This window comes from Dromaius novaehollandiae, chromosome 7 (assembly GCF_036370855.1).
Source record: "Dromaius novaehollandiae isolate bDroNov1 chromosome 7, bDroNov1.hap1, whole genome shotgun sequence".
Taxonomy (NCBI): Eukaryota; Metazoa; Chordata; class Aves; order Casuariiformes; family Dromaiidae; genus Dromaius; species Dromaius novaehollandiae.
In genome coordinates, this window is record NC_088104.1 from 8,847,015 (window position 1) to 8,864,698 (window position 17,684).

General features: G+C 42.6%; 1 protein-coding gene and 1 long non-coding RNA gene across 7 annotated transcripts in view; one reads left to right on the forward strand and one right to left on the reverse strand.

Annotated features, from left to right (window-relative positions):
* Positions 1-3,657: 3,657 nt before the first annotated feature.
* Positions 3,658-17,684, forward strand: part of NCKAP5 (NCK associated protein 5) — a 254,060-nt gene continuing 240,033 nt past the window's right edge. For all 6 annotated transcript variants that reach the window (XM_064514629.1, XM_064514631.1, XM_064514632.1 and 3 more), the window contains exon 1: positions 3,658-3,718. In XM_064514629.1, the coding sequence (XP_064370699.1) occupies positions 3,713-3,718 (6 nt within the window). In that variant the 5' untranslated portion in view covers positions 3,658-3,712. The remainder of the gene's footprint in view (positions 3,719-17,684) is intronic.
* LOC135328833 (uncharacterized) lies at positions 4,927-12,161 on the reverse strand. The gene is made up of 3 exons (XR_010389922.1): positions 11,979-12,161; positions 11,046-11,216; positions 4,927-7,931 (listed from the first exon to the last, which is right to left on the reverse strand). It is a non-coding gene; the product is annotated as an uncharacterized LOC135328833 (long non-coding RNA).

A 17,684-nucleotide genomic window follows, 5' to 3' on the forward strand; every position in this document is an offset into this window, starting at 1 on the left:
TATCACCTCCAGCTTGCGCTGAGGGAATCTTGTGTGATAAGGCGCAGGTTGCCCCAGGGTTTGCTCGGTAACAATGGATGGGAAAATGTTCTGCGCGCTTTGTAATTTTTGATATCCTGCCCAGCACAACAGCATGGCTATGCCAGAACAAATACCCACATAACCAACCAAAATACGGAGCAGTGGATCCCAGGCCTCGGTGGAGGCACTGCACTTCCTCTTTTTTTCCCCTTTTTCCTGACAGCCATTAGGCTCACAAAGAAAAAAACAATTAAAGCAAAACAATTATGCAATGCGAAGCTGGATGTTTAGTTCTGTCAAACAACATTCTTGGGTGTAGTTGTAGGCTTATGCTTCAGCTCAACGCAGTGACCCTTCCTGTAAAACAGTTCTCTAGGACTTAGAGGAGCTGGTATGTGACATTTGTGTGCCTGCTCCTCCCCCGGATGCCAGAATCTCGGCAGCTTTTGGAAAGAATTTCTATTATTGTTGCACATTTTACAGAAGTTTTTTTTCCTTGAACAGTGTAGTTATATGCTGTCGCATGAGCATAGATGGAGCAGTGAAATCCTGGCTGCAAACTAAGCAATTGTGTTCTGTCACCAAAAAGAATGGAGACAGGATTTCATCCATTATTCTCCAAAGAACAGAAAACAAATCCCTTGGAAGCACTGACTCCTTGGATAATTCCGGCTGGAAGGAAGCTCCGGGGTCACCCGGTCCAAGCCCCGCGCAAAGCGGGGCCGCCCCGGCGCAGGCTGCCGAGGGCTTTGGTCCCGTCACAGTTGGCGTAACTGCAGCCGTGGAGATCCCACAAGTGGCAGAAATCCACTCCTGGCAGAACTGCTATATATATATATCATCAGATTTATAAAAGTACACTGATTCAGAGACCCCAGCTTCAGATTCAAAATACCTCCTAATTGTGCTTTGACAGGCTTTCTCTACTATTTGGTTTATCTGTTGTACTTTTCATTAGTATCAGTATAAATATCAGTTGTTCTACCTAAATGATTATTATCCCTGCTCAGTTATTACCTCTTGTGTCTGTTTTCATTGGGATTTTTTTTTCATAAAAATGTTCTAGGAGTCATTTGGATCCTCCTTCCAGTAACGCAAACTCCTCAAGTCATACGTTTGCACTAGGAAATGACACTCGGTGTCATTTTTCAGAGTTGAGAGTTAGCCGGGCTGCTGGACGTGTATGGTGCAAGCTTTCACGGGAAAGGGTTGAAAGGAAGCTACAAAACATTCGTATTGCCCCTTCAGAGGTGATCTGTTGGGTGCTGAAAAATGCTGGGACTTTACTCAACTGATATATATATAGTCTTGGTGAAGAAGTAAGATTACTATGTTTTTTCGGGTTTTTGCTTTCACTGAACATGCCAAGTTTTTCTAAATCACAAAGTTGCTCTTAATCGCAAATCGCAGCACGCTGGTGCTTCACATTGGCACAACAGTAATACCAGGTTCTCACCCAGGAAACAGACAGGAGCCTGGCCATGACTTTAGTGAGCTTCAGCTCACGTTTCCCTGGCTCAAACTGTCACTGCTTCATTAACTGACCTTCTCTAATGGCTTGCTTTGGACAAAATTATCACATTAAATATCATAGAAGCATAGAAGAAAGGAGGTACTTCTTCTAATCACAATATTCATATCCAATTGTGGCTGATTTTTTTATGTCGCGTTTGCACACTGACAAGTTACATACTCCTGCATTGCAGGTCCTCAAAGAAATATCAAATAGTACTTCTGATTTGCCACCAGAAAAACTTGGCGTTAAGGCAACAGTCACAGAGGATAAACACATTGCTGTCTTTTTCCCCTTTGTCTTTATTTGCTTGACCATATTTTTAAGAAGATTGCTTCAGAATGAATTTTTCATATTATCATGGGAGAATTATGCGGAATAAAACTGCTGATTCGATCCTTGCCTATGGGGCAAAGTGCACCGATGAATACATCAGGAATATTGTTTAATATTACATTAGAAAGTTATAAAGGTATTAATACTAATTTGTACTGGATTTGATGTAGCAAAAAATATTAAGTAAAAAAGCTTGTTTGAAAGAATTTGGTACTGCAACTAATCATCATTATGTTAGTACAGCATAGCTTTTCTAAATCGTAATATATGTGTATTACAGAATGACTTTAAATGTATTGCTTTAGAAGAAACTAGCTGCCTAATTTCCATGGTGTACGCCAAGTAAAATTCAACTCAGGCGATTAAAAGGGAGAGCAAGGGCCCATGCTGAAGCCAGTGACAGATCTATACAGCCTTGGTATGAAAGCTATAATGATGCCACTGAAGTTCATGAAGTTTCTCAGGAGTTGCATTATTTAATGTTTTCTCAAAGAAACGTCTACAAAATCCATCTATGTATAATAGCTAGATTAAGATTTAAGCTTGGGGCAACCACAGAGATTAATGGGAAGTTTCACACTACTCAAAGGCTTCCAAGTGACACAGAGTTTTAACAAAATATGGTAATGTCCTTGGTGATGTCCTTGTAGTAGCTTATATTCCTGATTATAAAGATAAATGGCTAAGAAGAACCAACTGCTTTGCAACAACACCGCATATTTGTAGGCAAAATGAATAATAATATTAGAGAAACAACCCGCCGTACAAACAAGATATAACCCCACAAAGTGGTTTTCTGAGAAGTCCATAAACTATAAAAGTTGAGCTATAAAAGTGGAGCTTTTGTTTCCAGAAATTGAAGGTGTATTCTTTTCCTTATAATACCCCAATACTTGTTATTTTTCTGAAGTATATGGTCTGAAAAATATTTTTGTTTTTGTGAGATATTTCAAGAGAGTTATATTGTTACTGATAGGTTTTCAGAACAATAGTTATATGGCTGTACCAGTACCGCTGTCATGTGAATAGATCATATTATATCACATGGTATTCTGTGGGTTCATTCTGAATTATTTTATATAAATAACACCGAAGTTGCCTTCGGCCTGGAAATGAAGTGGAATATTTCTATTAATTACTGAAGCATTTCTCTGTTGAGAATAAACAACACCTCTTTGCATTGAGTTTAAAGAACAGGCTTCAATAAGTAAAAAATCAGAGTCGTTCATCAGATCATGACTATATGTCAGAAATTCTGTCTAGAGACAAGTAAGATAGTTTTCATATAGCTGATATTACAAGTTACAGCATCTGCAAAAGTTGAACTGTAAATGATCTAGGAGTGGAATTATAGCTCAGTTTTCAAATAGGGTACATGATATAATATTTTTCAAACTAGGCACAAAATAGATATTTGAGTAAAATATTCAGTTCAAATTGATTTATACCTGAAGTGAACAAAATTTGCACCAAAATCCTGACTCCACCATACGTACTCTGATTTATTTGTACTGCCTGTGCATCCTCACCTCCTTTTGTCTCGCCCTCAAATAATCAGTGAAAAGTGTATTGGGCTACTGCCCTATTCATCCGGTAGGAATCCAAATTTGGCTTTAATCTAGATTTTTACATCATAGTGACTTCTGTGTACATGGAATATCTTTCGCTCCAAACTGAAAGTGGGCTTCACAAACTGATTATGACTGTCTCAGTCAAAATTTTAGAAATCCTTTAAACATTAAAAAAGTAACACTTTGATCCTTTTTTCATTTAGGAATATATGGACTCAAACAAATATATAGAGCATTTAGTGACTCAACTAGAAGAACAACGCTGGAATTTATGGAGGCAAGTATTATACACATATATTTATTTATGTTGTTATTTTGAAAGAAATACTGCATTCTGTGGTTTGCATTCTTGATTTCAAATAAATGGTTGGGTATTGAATTTCTGCACCTCTTAATGCTGTTTGGACTGTCTCTAGCAAATCTTACCTAAAAGAAATAACTCAGTAAGGCAGCACGCGCAAGTGGGATCCTGCCTTTACTAATCAGGGCAGTTAAATCCACCTAGTTTTCCCTGTGTTCTATTTTGCAAGCATTAGATGCTAACTCTGCTTCAAATTCTTTTAATCAGACTAAATTTAATAAATGGTTTGGTATTCTTGAATATAAGTGGTTTCTCCAAATGGCATACAAAGTGTAGCTGAAAAAAACAGCATAACAGCACGAGAAATTCAGAGTTGTGAAATTCAAATGAGCTATATGTTGTGAAGTTTGGCAGTACTCTGATAGTTCAGGGTTTTCTGTTGCTTCTATGTCCGTATTGCTCAGTGCAGGTTGTGCAGACCCATCTCTGCTTTAAGCAAAGCAGGGACTTACATATGCCGACGTGCAGCCCGTGGGCATTTCTAATCTGCCGAACAGCAAGTGTGGTAACGGCGCGAGCACTTCTGCAGGTCTCCTCAGACTCTGCGTTCTTCTGATGTGATGGATGTAGGACTTTGAAAATGTCTATGCACGCATCAGTTCTAGTAAATGGCGCCTACTCACATTTTGGGGCTGTCAGCTGTCTTGCAAAAAAGTACTTATCTCCTTCCAGACATTAGCAATTAGATTGGGGGTTGACATCGTACTGTTGATGCCTTCATTAGGTAGGATAAACTGTTGGGCATTTTTTGCATCTTTACAAAATTTATCAAGCGACATTCATTAAAGTGACCTGATGGCATAAATTTTAAGGATTCTGTATTGTATGTCTGAAGTACTGCTCTCTAGATGTTATTTCAGGGCTGTTCTGGTATGAAATGGTAAAGATATCCAAAAACTACCTGACCTTCAAAAGCTTCACTCCCTTTAGGAGTTAATTATTTTTTGATCATTTTTAAATTAATTCTTACAGAATTTTCATTTGTACAGAATTATTATCACAGCTAATATGAATAGATCTACATCAATAATGCAGTATTTGCTTGCACTTTGTATTTCTTAAGTATTCAGTATCTGTTTATTAGCTACTCAGTATCTCTCATTTTCATAGAGTTACCAGCTAAGTTCGTATCTAGAATAACTTTAATATAGAGGAAATGGAATAATACCAGTGAGGAAATTGATTCAACATTCACAGTCCATATTTTTTTGAAAGGCAATATTAGAATTAACTTTTCTTTCTGAAGGCATATGAGTGGTGACAATCTCTATTAATACATGGTCAAATATACTTTAATCTTTATAGATTAAATTAATCTTCATAGATTAAAACCTAATTCACTGTAGTTCTGATCAAGAGAAGAAATAAATACCTTTCTGTGATTTTTCAGTTCAGTGCCTCTCATGTACGGAAAAAGTAGCTTTGCACAGTACATGACAGTACCAGTTTACATCTCTCAAACTTGTTCTCCTATAGGATAAAAAGTAGCATTACAGCTACACTCATGGCATACAGCATTTATGATGTGGGCTTTATCTTATTTACAGGTAAAACTCAGAAAGTTTGGGATTAATTCCTGCTTTCTTTTAAAAGTAGTAAAAATAATTAGCACAGAAAATTTAAGTTTACATTTAAGACTATACTATTCAGGAAATTATTTCTGTAAGAATGAAGGATGAGAGCATTATATACAGATGACACAATAGTGGCTGATTATAAAGGAATAATAAGAAATTAAAAGATGAAATAGTCTTTGCAAAGTAGCGGAGGTAGTGACATTATTCTGTCATGAACTCACATTCAGATGTGTTTTGAAAATTCAGTGTTTTTGGAAAACTTAAGGACGGCAATTTATTTTTAATATTATTTTGATTTATTTTTCATACTATTTTAGGGGGCTATTGGCATAAAAATTTAAGCCTATCAATGAGAACTACAAAATAAACCTTGCTGGGCTTGCCTGTCTTCTTTGAACACTTTATTTCTCTCTTTTAAATCTCTGTTTCCTGGTGAGGATTATGCTAAGGCAGTGCGAGATTGTCTACAGCCAGCCAGATGCCCTAATAAATCAGCACAGCCCTCTTCTCAGACTTGGTTATGCTCTTGATTTGTGACTACCCCAGGTTTAACCCACTGGGTCCTTGGGCCAATGAACTTGCCATTGACCGATAGCCCGCGACTTTACTCTAGGCTAGCTAATAAAAAAGACAGACACCAATTCTGAACGTTTAGCTCCTTCCGTGGTACTTACAGGCGGGACAGATTTATAGCAACCGGGCTAAGTCAGAGGAGACTAAAGGCAACGTCACGGCGCGCATATCAATTTTGCATTTCCTTTACATTTCCGCATGTACAATGGGACCCTGAAAGACATGTGGGGGCAAAAATTTCTTTTAATTTTAGACAACTTGATCAAATCTACTTTGAATACATGGCATGAGCATCTGCTGTGGGACATTTACTGCTTTAATTGCCGTCCCTGGAGGACTGGCTGTGTTTAGGTCACATTTCATAGTGCTAAAATAGACCTCGAGCCCGGGCTCAGATTTTCTGTGCTTAAAGACCTTTACAGCCATGAGTGAAGGTACCTCACCACTACATGGAGATGCGTTTTTAACACAGCTTTTCCTATACTGAGGATCTTAATGTTAAGTCTTTCTACATGAAAAATAATGACAATGAGAGCATATTTGAGTCTTCAGTCATTCTGCCATTTCTCTAGTCTGTTTGGACAAAATAAACTTACAGCGAGACAAGTTCAGCTCCTGTGTAACTCACTGACACTTGTCATTGGCGTTACAGCGGGAGTGAAGGTATCTCCATGCAGCAACATGAGCCAGAACATTATTTTAGATTTCTCTTCCCATCTTGTCATGAAATAGCTTAGAATTGGACAGAATGGGGTTGGCTTTTCTTTCCCCCTGCAATGGTATTTTCTCACGTACTCATTTAATGCTGTTTCTAATGCAGCTAATGCGTATTGCTATGTGTAATTCCTTATGGCCGAACCACGTGAAAAAACAACATGACGACCAGAAATTTGCTCCTGCCGTCTTTGCAAAGTGACCTCAACAGGAGGTCATAATTTTTAGGTCTTGACACTAGGGTCAATAACAGCAATTGCTAATTCCCTTAACAGAAAAAAGAATTAGTATTTCAGCATAGGATGCTTGTCTAAACACACAAGGGCCATACTCTGCTCTTAAGCACTTTCAAGGGAATTTTATTATTAGTGCTGCTAGAACCAGGACCAAACCTTTAGTCTGTCACGGTCTTAGGATATATTGCATTTCAGAGATGACAAACATAAAATGAATGAAGGAACAACAGCACCTTACTACCTTAATACTACACTAATGAAAAACACGAAGTGGGAAGATCAAATGTGCACGAGGACCACATGGCATTTCTCCAGCTTCATGTTTTAAAAATGGTTTCTTAAATAGGTGTGCTGTACTTTCAGCGGCAGCATTAGCATGCCTCTATGCTCTTGGGTTTAATGCTTGTAAACTGAAAAGGTGCCAAGTATTAAACAGGTTGCTTTTGCTGTAATCATAAACTTCCACTGGGAGACCTTAATTGCTAACAAGCAAAATAGCTCTGCAAGAATTCTTAATGGGGAGCACAGATTAAAATAACAACTGTGATTAGCTTTAAACTGCTTGACTAGAAAAGGACTAATCTGAGGGGAATAAGTTGTATGGCAAACAAACGACAAACCCTATGCATGACGTTACAGTAATGAAGGCTGTGAAAAAACCCTCACGGTACCCAAACTAAATCAGCTCATGCTATGCACAAATTTCTTCATCTTGTCAGGGGTCTTAATAACCTGGCCAAGTGGAATTAAGGTCAAAGCAGCCAGATCTTGGAGAAATAAAATGCTGAGATTCCATTTTAACCCTGTCTGGAAGCTTCTGAATAACAAACGTGTCTGAAACGCGCCCATGACACCCGTGCGAGTTACCGGCTGCATTTGGCATGACTGAGCACCTTGCAGAATTGGTCGTGTAGCCCCTGATCAGCAGGCAGCAGTTAGCTTGCTCTGGCTTGTTTTTTAAGAGACATGATGCTTCCTTCTCCTTTGCTTCTTGTCGTTCAGCCCACCTCTCCTGTTGCACGTAACCACCTAGCAAGGGATAAAGCCAGAAAAAAAATGTTTTGTGCTGTTATCCATCCAAATGTGCCTCTCACATTTTTCTCAATTTTTTGCCACATCCCTTGAACACTGCTGGACTTGGCATCCTGTTAAATTTGTAAAATCCACGAAACCACAGACGTATTCCATCCAGGAAATCCTTAACACTGGGAGGTGAGGTTGGCAGAGGAAGAGCAGAATTTAATCTGGCAATTAAAAGTCATTTCTATAACTCAGATGTTTCCGACTAAAATTACTATGCCCTGTATGTCTCTCTAAAGCCAGAGCTTTTGATTGTAGGAGCAGTATTAACTGTGCATAACTGAATCGTATGAACTGAAGTTAGAAAGCTAACCAGGTTTTCTAGCAGGGCTGGCGATGCTGCTTCAGCTACACAGTCCTACCGGAGATTCATATTTGACCATGCACATTAAGAAGCCACCTATTGATAATGTAGCTGCTTTTGGCCAAATGTGCTTTTCTTTAGATCAGTGTAAAGTTGGATGGTTGGCTGAGCATCGCATATGTAATTAGTAGGTCACAGAAAGCACTGCCATTGTATTGGGTGTGAATGAGAAAGTCTCTCTCCTTTTGAATGGCTGGGACAATGCCGGTGTCACACCACGCTTGTTAAAGATACTTTTTCATGACTGCGACTGAATGACAGTAATGTGAATAACCAGTATGCAGAAAAGCAGGCGTTTTACTGTTTGCTTTATAAATCATATGTTTCAAAGGGTCACACAAAAATAAGAGATAATAGGTTAAAGATCACAAATGAACCATATGTCCTATGTAAGTCCACGATAAATGTTAAATTTCCAATAAAAGAAAAAGACTGGATAGACACTAGGACACTTGTTGCAAGCTGCAGTAAAAACAGTGCATGCTTAAGTGAGTATAATTCATCTCAGCGTTCAGATCAAGACCGATCACTTTTAAAACAAATAATAAGTTAAATAAATAGATATTTTACAAAGTTTGCACCTGTTCAAAGGATTTTATCAGTTATACAAATCAGTATATAAAATAATTGTCCTCTACTGATTAAATCTGATTGATAGTCATTTTATGTGCAATGGTTTACATGATCAATAAATAAATTACTTCAACAGTAAGGCATTTTGACACAATGTGGGCATGTTTTTGGTGGAGCAGTTACTAAACTGACTTACAACTAAGCACAGCTTGACGTGCTGCGGCATAGGAGAAATACGACAAACGCTGGACGATTGTGTCATATCATAACACTTTCATAACAAATATTAATTTTAAAGAATATGAATGGTAGCCTGTTTCCTTTGCTTAGGGAAAGCTCCCGTTAACACTGCTGTCAGTTCTGCAGGAGTACGGAGGGAAGCGTCGAGCCCCAGTAACTGAAATCAGTACGTTAAGCATTTGGGACTCGCTGAATATAAAATAGTCTTGATACAGGCAAATATCTCCATATCTATTCTAAACAACCAAATGGAAAAACTGCAGACAGAAGGTGGAGAAATGTTCTTTGAGAGGTAGCTTTACATGGTCACGCTTATGAAATTAAATAAATTAACCAAAGTTAAATTTAAATTTTTAATAACATTGTGCACTTAATTAGGGAGCGGGGTATTTCTGCACAGATGCATGCCTGTCTGAATAGCAGGAGCGCCTGAACCATGAATTGATTTGTTTCTCTTAAATTAAAAAATGGAAGGCCTTGAGCAAAAGATATTCTTCAGATTTATTTGGTGGAATAAGGTTCACAAATGTCCCCTACCAAGTTGAAAGGGAAAAGACTCCAGCCGGGAAGTATGTAGATGGTCTATGTGACATATGGATGTTAAAAGCAACATGCATGAACAGCCCAGAGTAGATTAGCTCCTCATTTGTATGCTGAGAAATGAAATGGGTAATCTTGGCACGGGTCTCTGTTTATTTTACATTTTTATAAAAATGAGCCCTTCTGTGCATATAGATAGAGATACATATATTGCTTTATGGGCAATATCCCTTTCCTAGCTGGCCAAGGAGAACCAAGGGATTTACATCAAGGTGCTAAAACGAGCACCTAGGGGCAAAGCAAAGAGAAACAGAAATGTCATTAATTCATTATTATTTGTTAAAGGAAGGCCACACAACTGCTCTGTTTCTCTAATGAAGGATGCAAAAAACGGCGCAGCAGTTTTAGCAGAGGCCAGTGAGAAAATGTATATGGAGTTATGCAGGTCAGGTTAGCACCTTTCCTGGCCAATTAGTTTCACCTGTGAAAGAAAAGCTAAATAATCAAATTTGGCATTTCTATTTCATTCTGCAACGCTCTACCATTTTTATTTTTCTAAATTACCTTAAAGCAAGACTTTAAGCCCCCAGGTGAGAACAGGGCCTTGTTGTTCCAGTCTATATACAGAGTAAGAAATGGTTTTAATCTCCTTGGCACCAAGCATGAAACAAGCAATAACATCATTCCCATTTTACAGAGGAAAATCAAGTCATGAGTATACTAAGTAGTGGAGGTCTGTGGCTAAGCCAGGAACCAAACCGAGATTTTCTGTGTCCCAGTTCGGTGTATTAATAATAAACCTACGTTTGTCATGTCGCTATACGACGTGTTGTCTGTCTTCCCTGCTGTCCCCTGCTGTCACCTCAGCCCTTGTCTCACCGCAGTCAAGTTGCTCCAAAGTCCCCTGTAACTGAGCTTTGCTCGCAGGAGATGGTATTTGCAAGGGGAGATGTGGGAAGCATCCTAGCTCTGTACTCGTGAGACAGTTTATTTTAAAGCATAAAGCATATTGATGTTGCTGTGCTGATGCAAAGGTTTTTAATAAAGACAAAACAACAGATGTACATATATGTCACATCTGGCTGGACCTAGTAAAGGGCAGATACTGCTTAAGATCAAAGCAGGACATCTGTGCAACAAAAATACTACCGTGACATTGGCTCTTCCTGCTCTTTAATGTAAGTGTGCACTAGTCTGTCACTGCCACCTCCCCGCTCTCTGCCACGGCAGCTGACACCGCTCTCCGGCTGTTACACGCACCTGGCAGCTAAAGATCCAGAGGCACTAGAGTATGTTTTGCAGAACTGAAATTTAGATCTATAGTTAGCCTTATCCAGGACGCTCACCTGGTCTCTTGCTTAGCTCTATTGTTGACTGCAATCAGGCTAGAAGAGCTTGGAGAGGTACTTCAGAGCCTTCGGAAAGTTCCCTTTAATTCTGGAGGATTTGGCTGACTCTTGTTTACGCATGCTGAGATGCAGCGAGGTGCAGAGTACATGTCCTGTGAATTCTGCCTGCTGCACGAAACCCTTTTTACATTAACAAATTATATTTTTCATTGCTATATTTGTTAATAAGCTATCTTAGTGCATGTCTATAGCAACCCATATTCTGGGATATGGTCTATTTGCACATTTTTCTTTTCTTTTAAATCGGGAATAATTTCCAACATATTCTGCTGCAGGGAAAATATCCCTGCATTTATAGCATAAGCCTGTGTAAACATTATTGTAATGGGTTCCACTAGGGACAAGGTTTCAAATATAAGGCAGTATTCATCAGATATTAAAGACCCAAGCATATTTTTTTCCTACTTAAATCATCATGGTTCAGAATTTGCAAACTCTTGCTTATGCAGATATTCCCTTGAGATTTTGGAAATTGAATAAAAGCTTGCAAAATACAGACCTCTTGGTTTTACTACTGCTTGATTAGTTAAGCAGAGTGTAGATAGTGTAATTTAAACAAGCAAAAAAAAAAAAAAAAAAAAAAAAAAAAAAAAAGCTAGATTAATGCCCAGCAAATGCTCAGCAGTAAGGAGATACCAGCCTTGGCAGGATATTTGGATATTTAGCTTGCTGTAATTTGTGCAGCACCTTTAAAGACGACAGAGGGATAACCCCATCTGCCTCCAGGTGCTGCCAGAAGAGGCCCGTGTTGCACCGCCCCAGTGCTTGGAGGTCAGATGCTCCTTTGATGCTGCCTCAAATTCTTCACGATTCAGTTGCTTACATTCCTGATAATGCCCCCCCAAAAAGTAAATATTATTTTTTGCTCACTTCAGTGGAAGCAGATTCTTAGTCCTCTCCTTGGCAATTCGAGAGCTTTTTAAATCCTTTCGAGAGAAGTACGTACGTACGGTGCGGTTCCTGTCCGACTTCCTCTATTTTTACCACCTTCCACTCTTCCTGGCTGGGGAAGAGAGATCAAATGCGGAGGAAGCACTGATCTTCCGGCAAAACCCTAGGAGAGAGCAATCCAGGAATACCGATCAAAGCTGTAAGCGCTCTGAATCCCTCTCCCCTTTTTCTCTAATAACACTATTTTAAACACTTGAAAAACTGGCCAAATGCTATTCTTCTCCTGATGCCAGAAACGCAGGGATTTCTGTCCACTTCTGTTCTGCAGCGTGGAAACATGAAAATGGCAGCACCTGAACCTGCATTCAGACATTTCAAAATACACCCAGAATTCCCAGGTAGGATCTAATTCTCACCCATTAATAACCATCAAAAAACACGGACGGAATCCTGTTTAGGTTGAACATAACACCTGTCAGTGCAAGGCAGCAGTTAGCAATGTGGTTATTGGGGATCAGTTTGTTCAGGAATCTCTCTTTGGACACCTCTCTTTGAGGTGTTTTTTATTTCAGCACAGAGTATTCAAGAAGCGCGTCAGGGATCTATTGCTGCATAGCTTATTCCGCAATAGCTTTCCCTGGCGATTTTCCCAGGTAGACAGGCAGTCGTCTCAATATTTGAATTGAAATCCCCCAAATTGCTGTGCTGCCTCAGGTCGCACTGAGCAGTGCTCAGGATCAGGCATGAAAGAGCAACTGTTGCATTTTCTATAACTGAGGTCACTGCGCGTGGTTTCTACCTTACTCATATTTAACAGTGTTGTGGAACACCAAGTATTAGTTGCTAGTAACCTTTAGGCATAATATCTGAAAATCTAGTATTACATCACCTATATATACTTTCAGCCCTATGTAAATATTAATTAATCACTAATAAAAAAGACAAGAAGTCATTTAAACTTACTAACTCTAAATTTCTGGAGGGTTTTTCTTTTTCTCTGGATTTTTTAGTATCGAGTTTCTCCCTAAAGTGTGACCCTCTTCAGGATAACACAACCATATTGGTATTATTGATCACAGGGGAAACAGGCCACTTCCAGCCTTGCAGATACCTGTTCTTTCCTCAGTGTCTCCCGCTTGAAAGCGGTGCAGAACGCAACAGCTGGCACAAGTGCACCACCTCCACAGGGTATTGCACCCGTTTAGAAACAGAGGTCAGCTGAAGAAGTCTCCTATCTTCAACGGTTGCTAGATGTTTCTGAGAAAATGGCAAAATTCCCATACCAGGCAATTACTGAATTTGTCCATGCTAGCTGTTAATTTTCTATATTTAAAATTATGGCCACTATTAATGTATCAAGCTAATGCTATTATCTGCTTCAAGTGCAGTGTTTCGAAGTAGGAGCTTTGTATTTCCAGTATCGCTCCAACGGCAAGCAAAGTCATGAATTTTTGTTTGAAGACTAGGGTATTGCCTTGTAAATGCATGTGCTAGTTAAATTGCTCAAGCCTAGGGACAAGAAATAATTGATGATTTGGAATATGTACTTACTGCTCTATATGAAACCGAGAGACTATTAATCTTTAAGAGACAGAGAAGAATATTATCTCAGCTGTCAGCAGCAGTGCAGCCTGATATGCATAAAAAATACTTCTACATTTTAATTATGCCTTTATATTGTAGATAAATACTGATTCTTCCTAATTCCAAATCATTTCTAGCTATAGAGTAGGAGCCTAATTCCATTGCTCTTGATTTCAAAGGAGGTGAACTCAGACCTGAAAATAATTAAAGTGGCAAAAATGCGTTTCATTTCAGCAGTCCTGGTTACTCTACATATCTGGTAAAATTGTTCAGTGAACAGCACCTGCAGATTTCGCTAGGAGTTCGAGTAAAGCCGAACTGTGGAAAGGTAGATGTGATCGTTACACTAAAGCTTTGTAGCTAACAATTTATGGACTGGTAGAAAGATTTCTCAGCTAGACCAGAAGAGTATTTTACGGCCTGCAATACCACACTTAAGAACAGATCATGATTACACCACAGCTCTACCTGCGTCTTGGCTACTGGTTGCAGGTCTGGTCTCTCATCTCGGACAAGATGTGATAACGCTAGAAAAGTTCAGAGGAGGGCAAAAAAGGGAAGATCAGAAGCACCTGATGGCTTTCATGTATGGACCAACTAGGACTCTTTGTTCCAAAAAGCAGTCACTGAGGAGGGGGAATGACAGATCTATAAAAATGTGAGCAGTGTGGAGAGGAGCAGATTGCCTGCTGCTTCTCCCAGTAGCAGAAACACAGGGATCAGCTGAAACTAAGAGGTCGCATGTCAAAAAAGAAACGGAGATTTTTTTCATCAGTATGTAATTAAGCCTTGGAGCATCTGCAACAGGACGTCAGACTTTAAAAGTGTATGTGGGTTCAGTGGGAGACTGAACAAATTCATGCAAGAAACCTAGTGAGATTTACCAAATGAAGGGAGTGCAAGTTTGGCTCAGGAAGTCCCTGAGCTCCCGACGGCTGGAAATGGCAGGTGTCGCATCTTTCCCTAGACATTCACTTTCTGCCATTATGAACCAGTGATACTGGGCCACGGAGACCTTTTGGTCAGATCCAGTGTAGCTGCTCTTACGTTACCTAAGTCTCAAAACCATTTAACCCCTGCAGTTTCAGGCACTAACTATAACGCAATCTGAACTGGTTATTTAGATTGATTATGCAAGCAACAGGCATTATAACGTGATTGCATTTTATTGGAACGTTATTATTTCAATTTAAACAGAAGTTTAACATATTTTAAACCCCGTAATTAACATCAGCTCTTAGGAGAGTTGCTTAAGATGTTTCCCTGCACAACGAAGCAATAAACACGCCAGTAGAAGCCACGTGACAACCCCATCCCTCTCCATGGGTTTGGAGACGTTTTAACTGCTCTTCTGTCTACTTTGTTTCTCATGTTTCTTTGCAGCCTCCTTTCATGGAGCTTTGTAGTATTTAGGAACGGGAGTGGCCATTAAACCACCAGCGTAGTACAGTGAAGCGTAAAGCCCTGCTCAGGTGCGTTGTGGTCAACTCGGTGGCTTTGGCTAAGGCAGGAGTCTAGGCCAGGAAACTGAACTGCTGCAGCTCGCTGGGAGGAACCGAGGTGCCAGCGTGAGCTGCTGGCGGGGAAAGGAAATTTCCCCTTTGACAGCTCTGGACAGCTCTGGAGGCTCCCGCTCTGCACTGGGAAGAGGAATGCCCGACCTCGGAGACTAGGAGAACAGTCCCGTCTCAACAAACCTGGGCGGCAGTTTGTCTAAGCCGCGTGCTCAGCTGTGAGGACTGTTCCCGCACCACTGAGGGAGCTGGCAGCGGTTCCTCCTGCAAAATACACCGTCCTCAGCCACGGCCTGCGGTTAATCTGAGTACCATTTCTGGCGGCGTATTCAGCTTTGGTGACTGTTTCATTCTTGGGTGCATCGCACCCTTCCTCGGACACCTCCAGATTCAAACACTAGAGAAACTCCTGCCTTCTCCGTTCCTGCAGCCTCATCCTTCCAGCAGCCTCCCTCTTCTCAGCTCCCGGCTGTGCTGGTCGTGGCCCGGCGGGGAGGACGCCCCGCGCCCCCGCGGTGCCCGCAGCCCCCTCGCGCCCTCCCGCCTTCCCCGCGCTCTCCTTTGCGTCGCCCCAGGTCTCTCGCTTTTGGGGACCGCGAGCCCTTTCCGATGCAGCCCGGCGGCCCTGCCCGGCCCTCCGCACCTCCCGCACCTCGCCGCCGTCCTGCTCCCCCAGGTGACCGATCCCACCCAACACCGACCCGGGTGACCTGCCCTGACCCGGCGGCTCGTCCGCGGGAGGAGGAGGAGGAGGAGGAGGAGGAGGAGGCGGCGGCGGCTCGCGGCGGCGGCTCTCTCCGGCCCCGTCTCCTTCTCCCAGCCCGGGCCGCGGGGGGCGGGCGGCGGCGCTCCGCCGAGCAGCGCCGCGGCCGGGCCCCCCCGCGCACATGCGGCCGCCGCCGCCGCACGACAAAGCGGAAGGGGCGAGCGCGGCGCGGCGCAGCCGGCGGGGCGGCGGCGGCCGCTGGGGGCCGCCCGGCAAACTTGAGCGGCGGCGGCGGCGGGCGCCTCGCCTCGCCCCGGCCCGGCCCGGCCCGGCCCGCCAGCACCGCGCCGCAGCATGCGCCGCCGCGCCGCAGGTAAGCGCCCTGCCCCCCTTCCTCCTCCTCCTCCTCCTCCTCCTCCGCGGCGGCGGCCCAGGCACCTGCTCCGCGGCGGCGCGACCGGCTCGCGGGGGGGCGACACGGCGCCGAGCCGCCACCTCCTCCTCCTCCTCCTCCGCGGCCGCGCAGCGCCTCCGCGCCGCGGCCCCTCATAAAGGGGCTCTGCCTTGCCTCCGGCGTGCCTGCGTGCGGGGGGCGTGCTTTATCTGTGTGTGTGTGTGTATATATATATATGTATATTTATTTATTTATATATACGCACACGCATGCATGTGCCCCGGTACCTATATGTGTGTACATTTGCCTTGAGGCGCAAGGTGCGAAGCCACGCGAGGGGCTGCGAGCGCTTGCCTGAGCCCTGTTGCTTCGGCGGCAGCGCGCTGTCTTTTTGTAGTGGCTTCTTTTATTTAGTTATATTTTTTCTCGGCGCCTGTAACTCCCGCCGTGTGTTTACCGCGGGGCGGGCGCGGCGGCCTGCGCAGGGCTCCGCGGCCGGGGGCAGCAGGGCGTCGGCGCTGCGCCCCCCCCCCCCCCCCCCCCCGCCCGAGGTGGGTCTGGGGCGGGTTCCCCTACGAAAAACCCGGGAGACGCACGGATAACATAGCACCGCTAACTTTGTTTGCTGTAGTTCAGCTCATCCTCCAGCTCCCGAGGAGTAAAGCCCTCTCCCTAAGCGAAACGGTTTGCAAACTCCCCCCTTGCGAATCTCTACTTCTTAAAAATTGATGCTGCAGATAAAGCCCTTGTTTATCATTAGCGAGCTCGCCGAGTTTTTAACAAGGGAGGCAGCGTTTCATAGGCGAGTGATTTACATCTGCGAGATTGGCTGTATACATTTCTGGATTGCAGATAAGCTATGTAAGTAAACAGAAGTGCGCTGCTCTGTTGTTGTGCATGGCTATGGAGATATCATGGGACTTTTTTGCTAGTTAATAGCATAAGGCTTCGTGGGAACTGTTTGATCTGCAGGACTTTTGCTTGGCAGTAGTTTACTTAAGGTTATTACACTCTGTTGGGAGACTTGTATTTGCTCGCCATTATTGCATTCTTAGCTCCGGGCTTCCCGGAGTTGCAGGTTAGTAGGTCAATAAAAATTGCGCTGAAATGCTGGATGTGACAAGCTCGGCTCGTGAATGTGGGAGGGAGATAGCTACGCAGCGATCGCAGCGCTGAGGATTTCCTCCTGCGCATTTCGATGCAGGTGATGAACCAAAAATGCTTGTTTTGTCTCAAGCGCTGAGAATGTTTTTCCATTTCTTGTTGAAAGAGAAAACAAATGGAGTAAGTTAATTACAGCAGTCTCTCTCAGGATAAAGCAAACAGTGCCCCTGGTTGAATTTACCAAGACTTTGTTCCCTTTGCCAGCAAGCGCTGGGAATAAGGCCATTGGCATTAGCATGGCTTGCCAGCAGCAAGAAGCAAAATGTCATCAGGCCTCTGCTACTGTGAATTTACATGTTCCTCTTAACACTCGAAAATTGCCA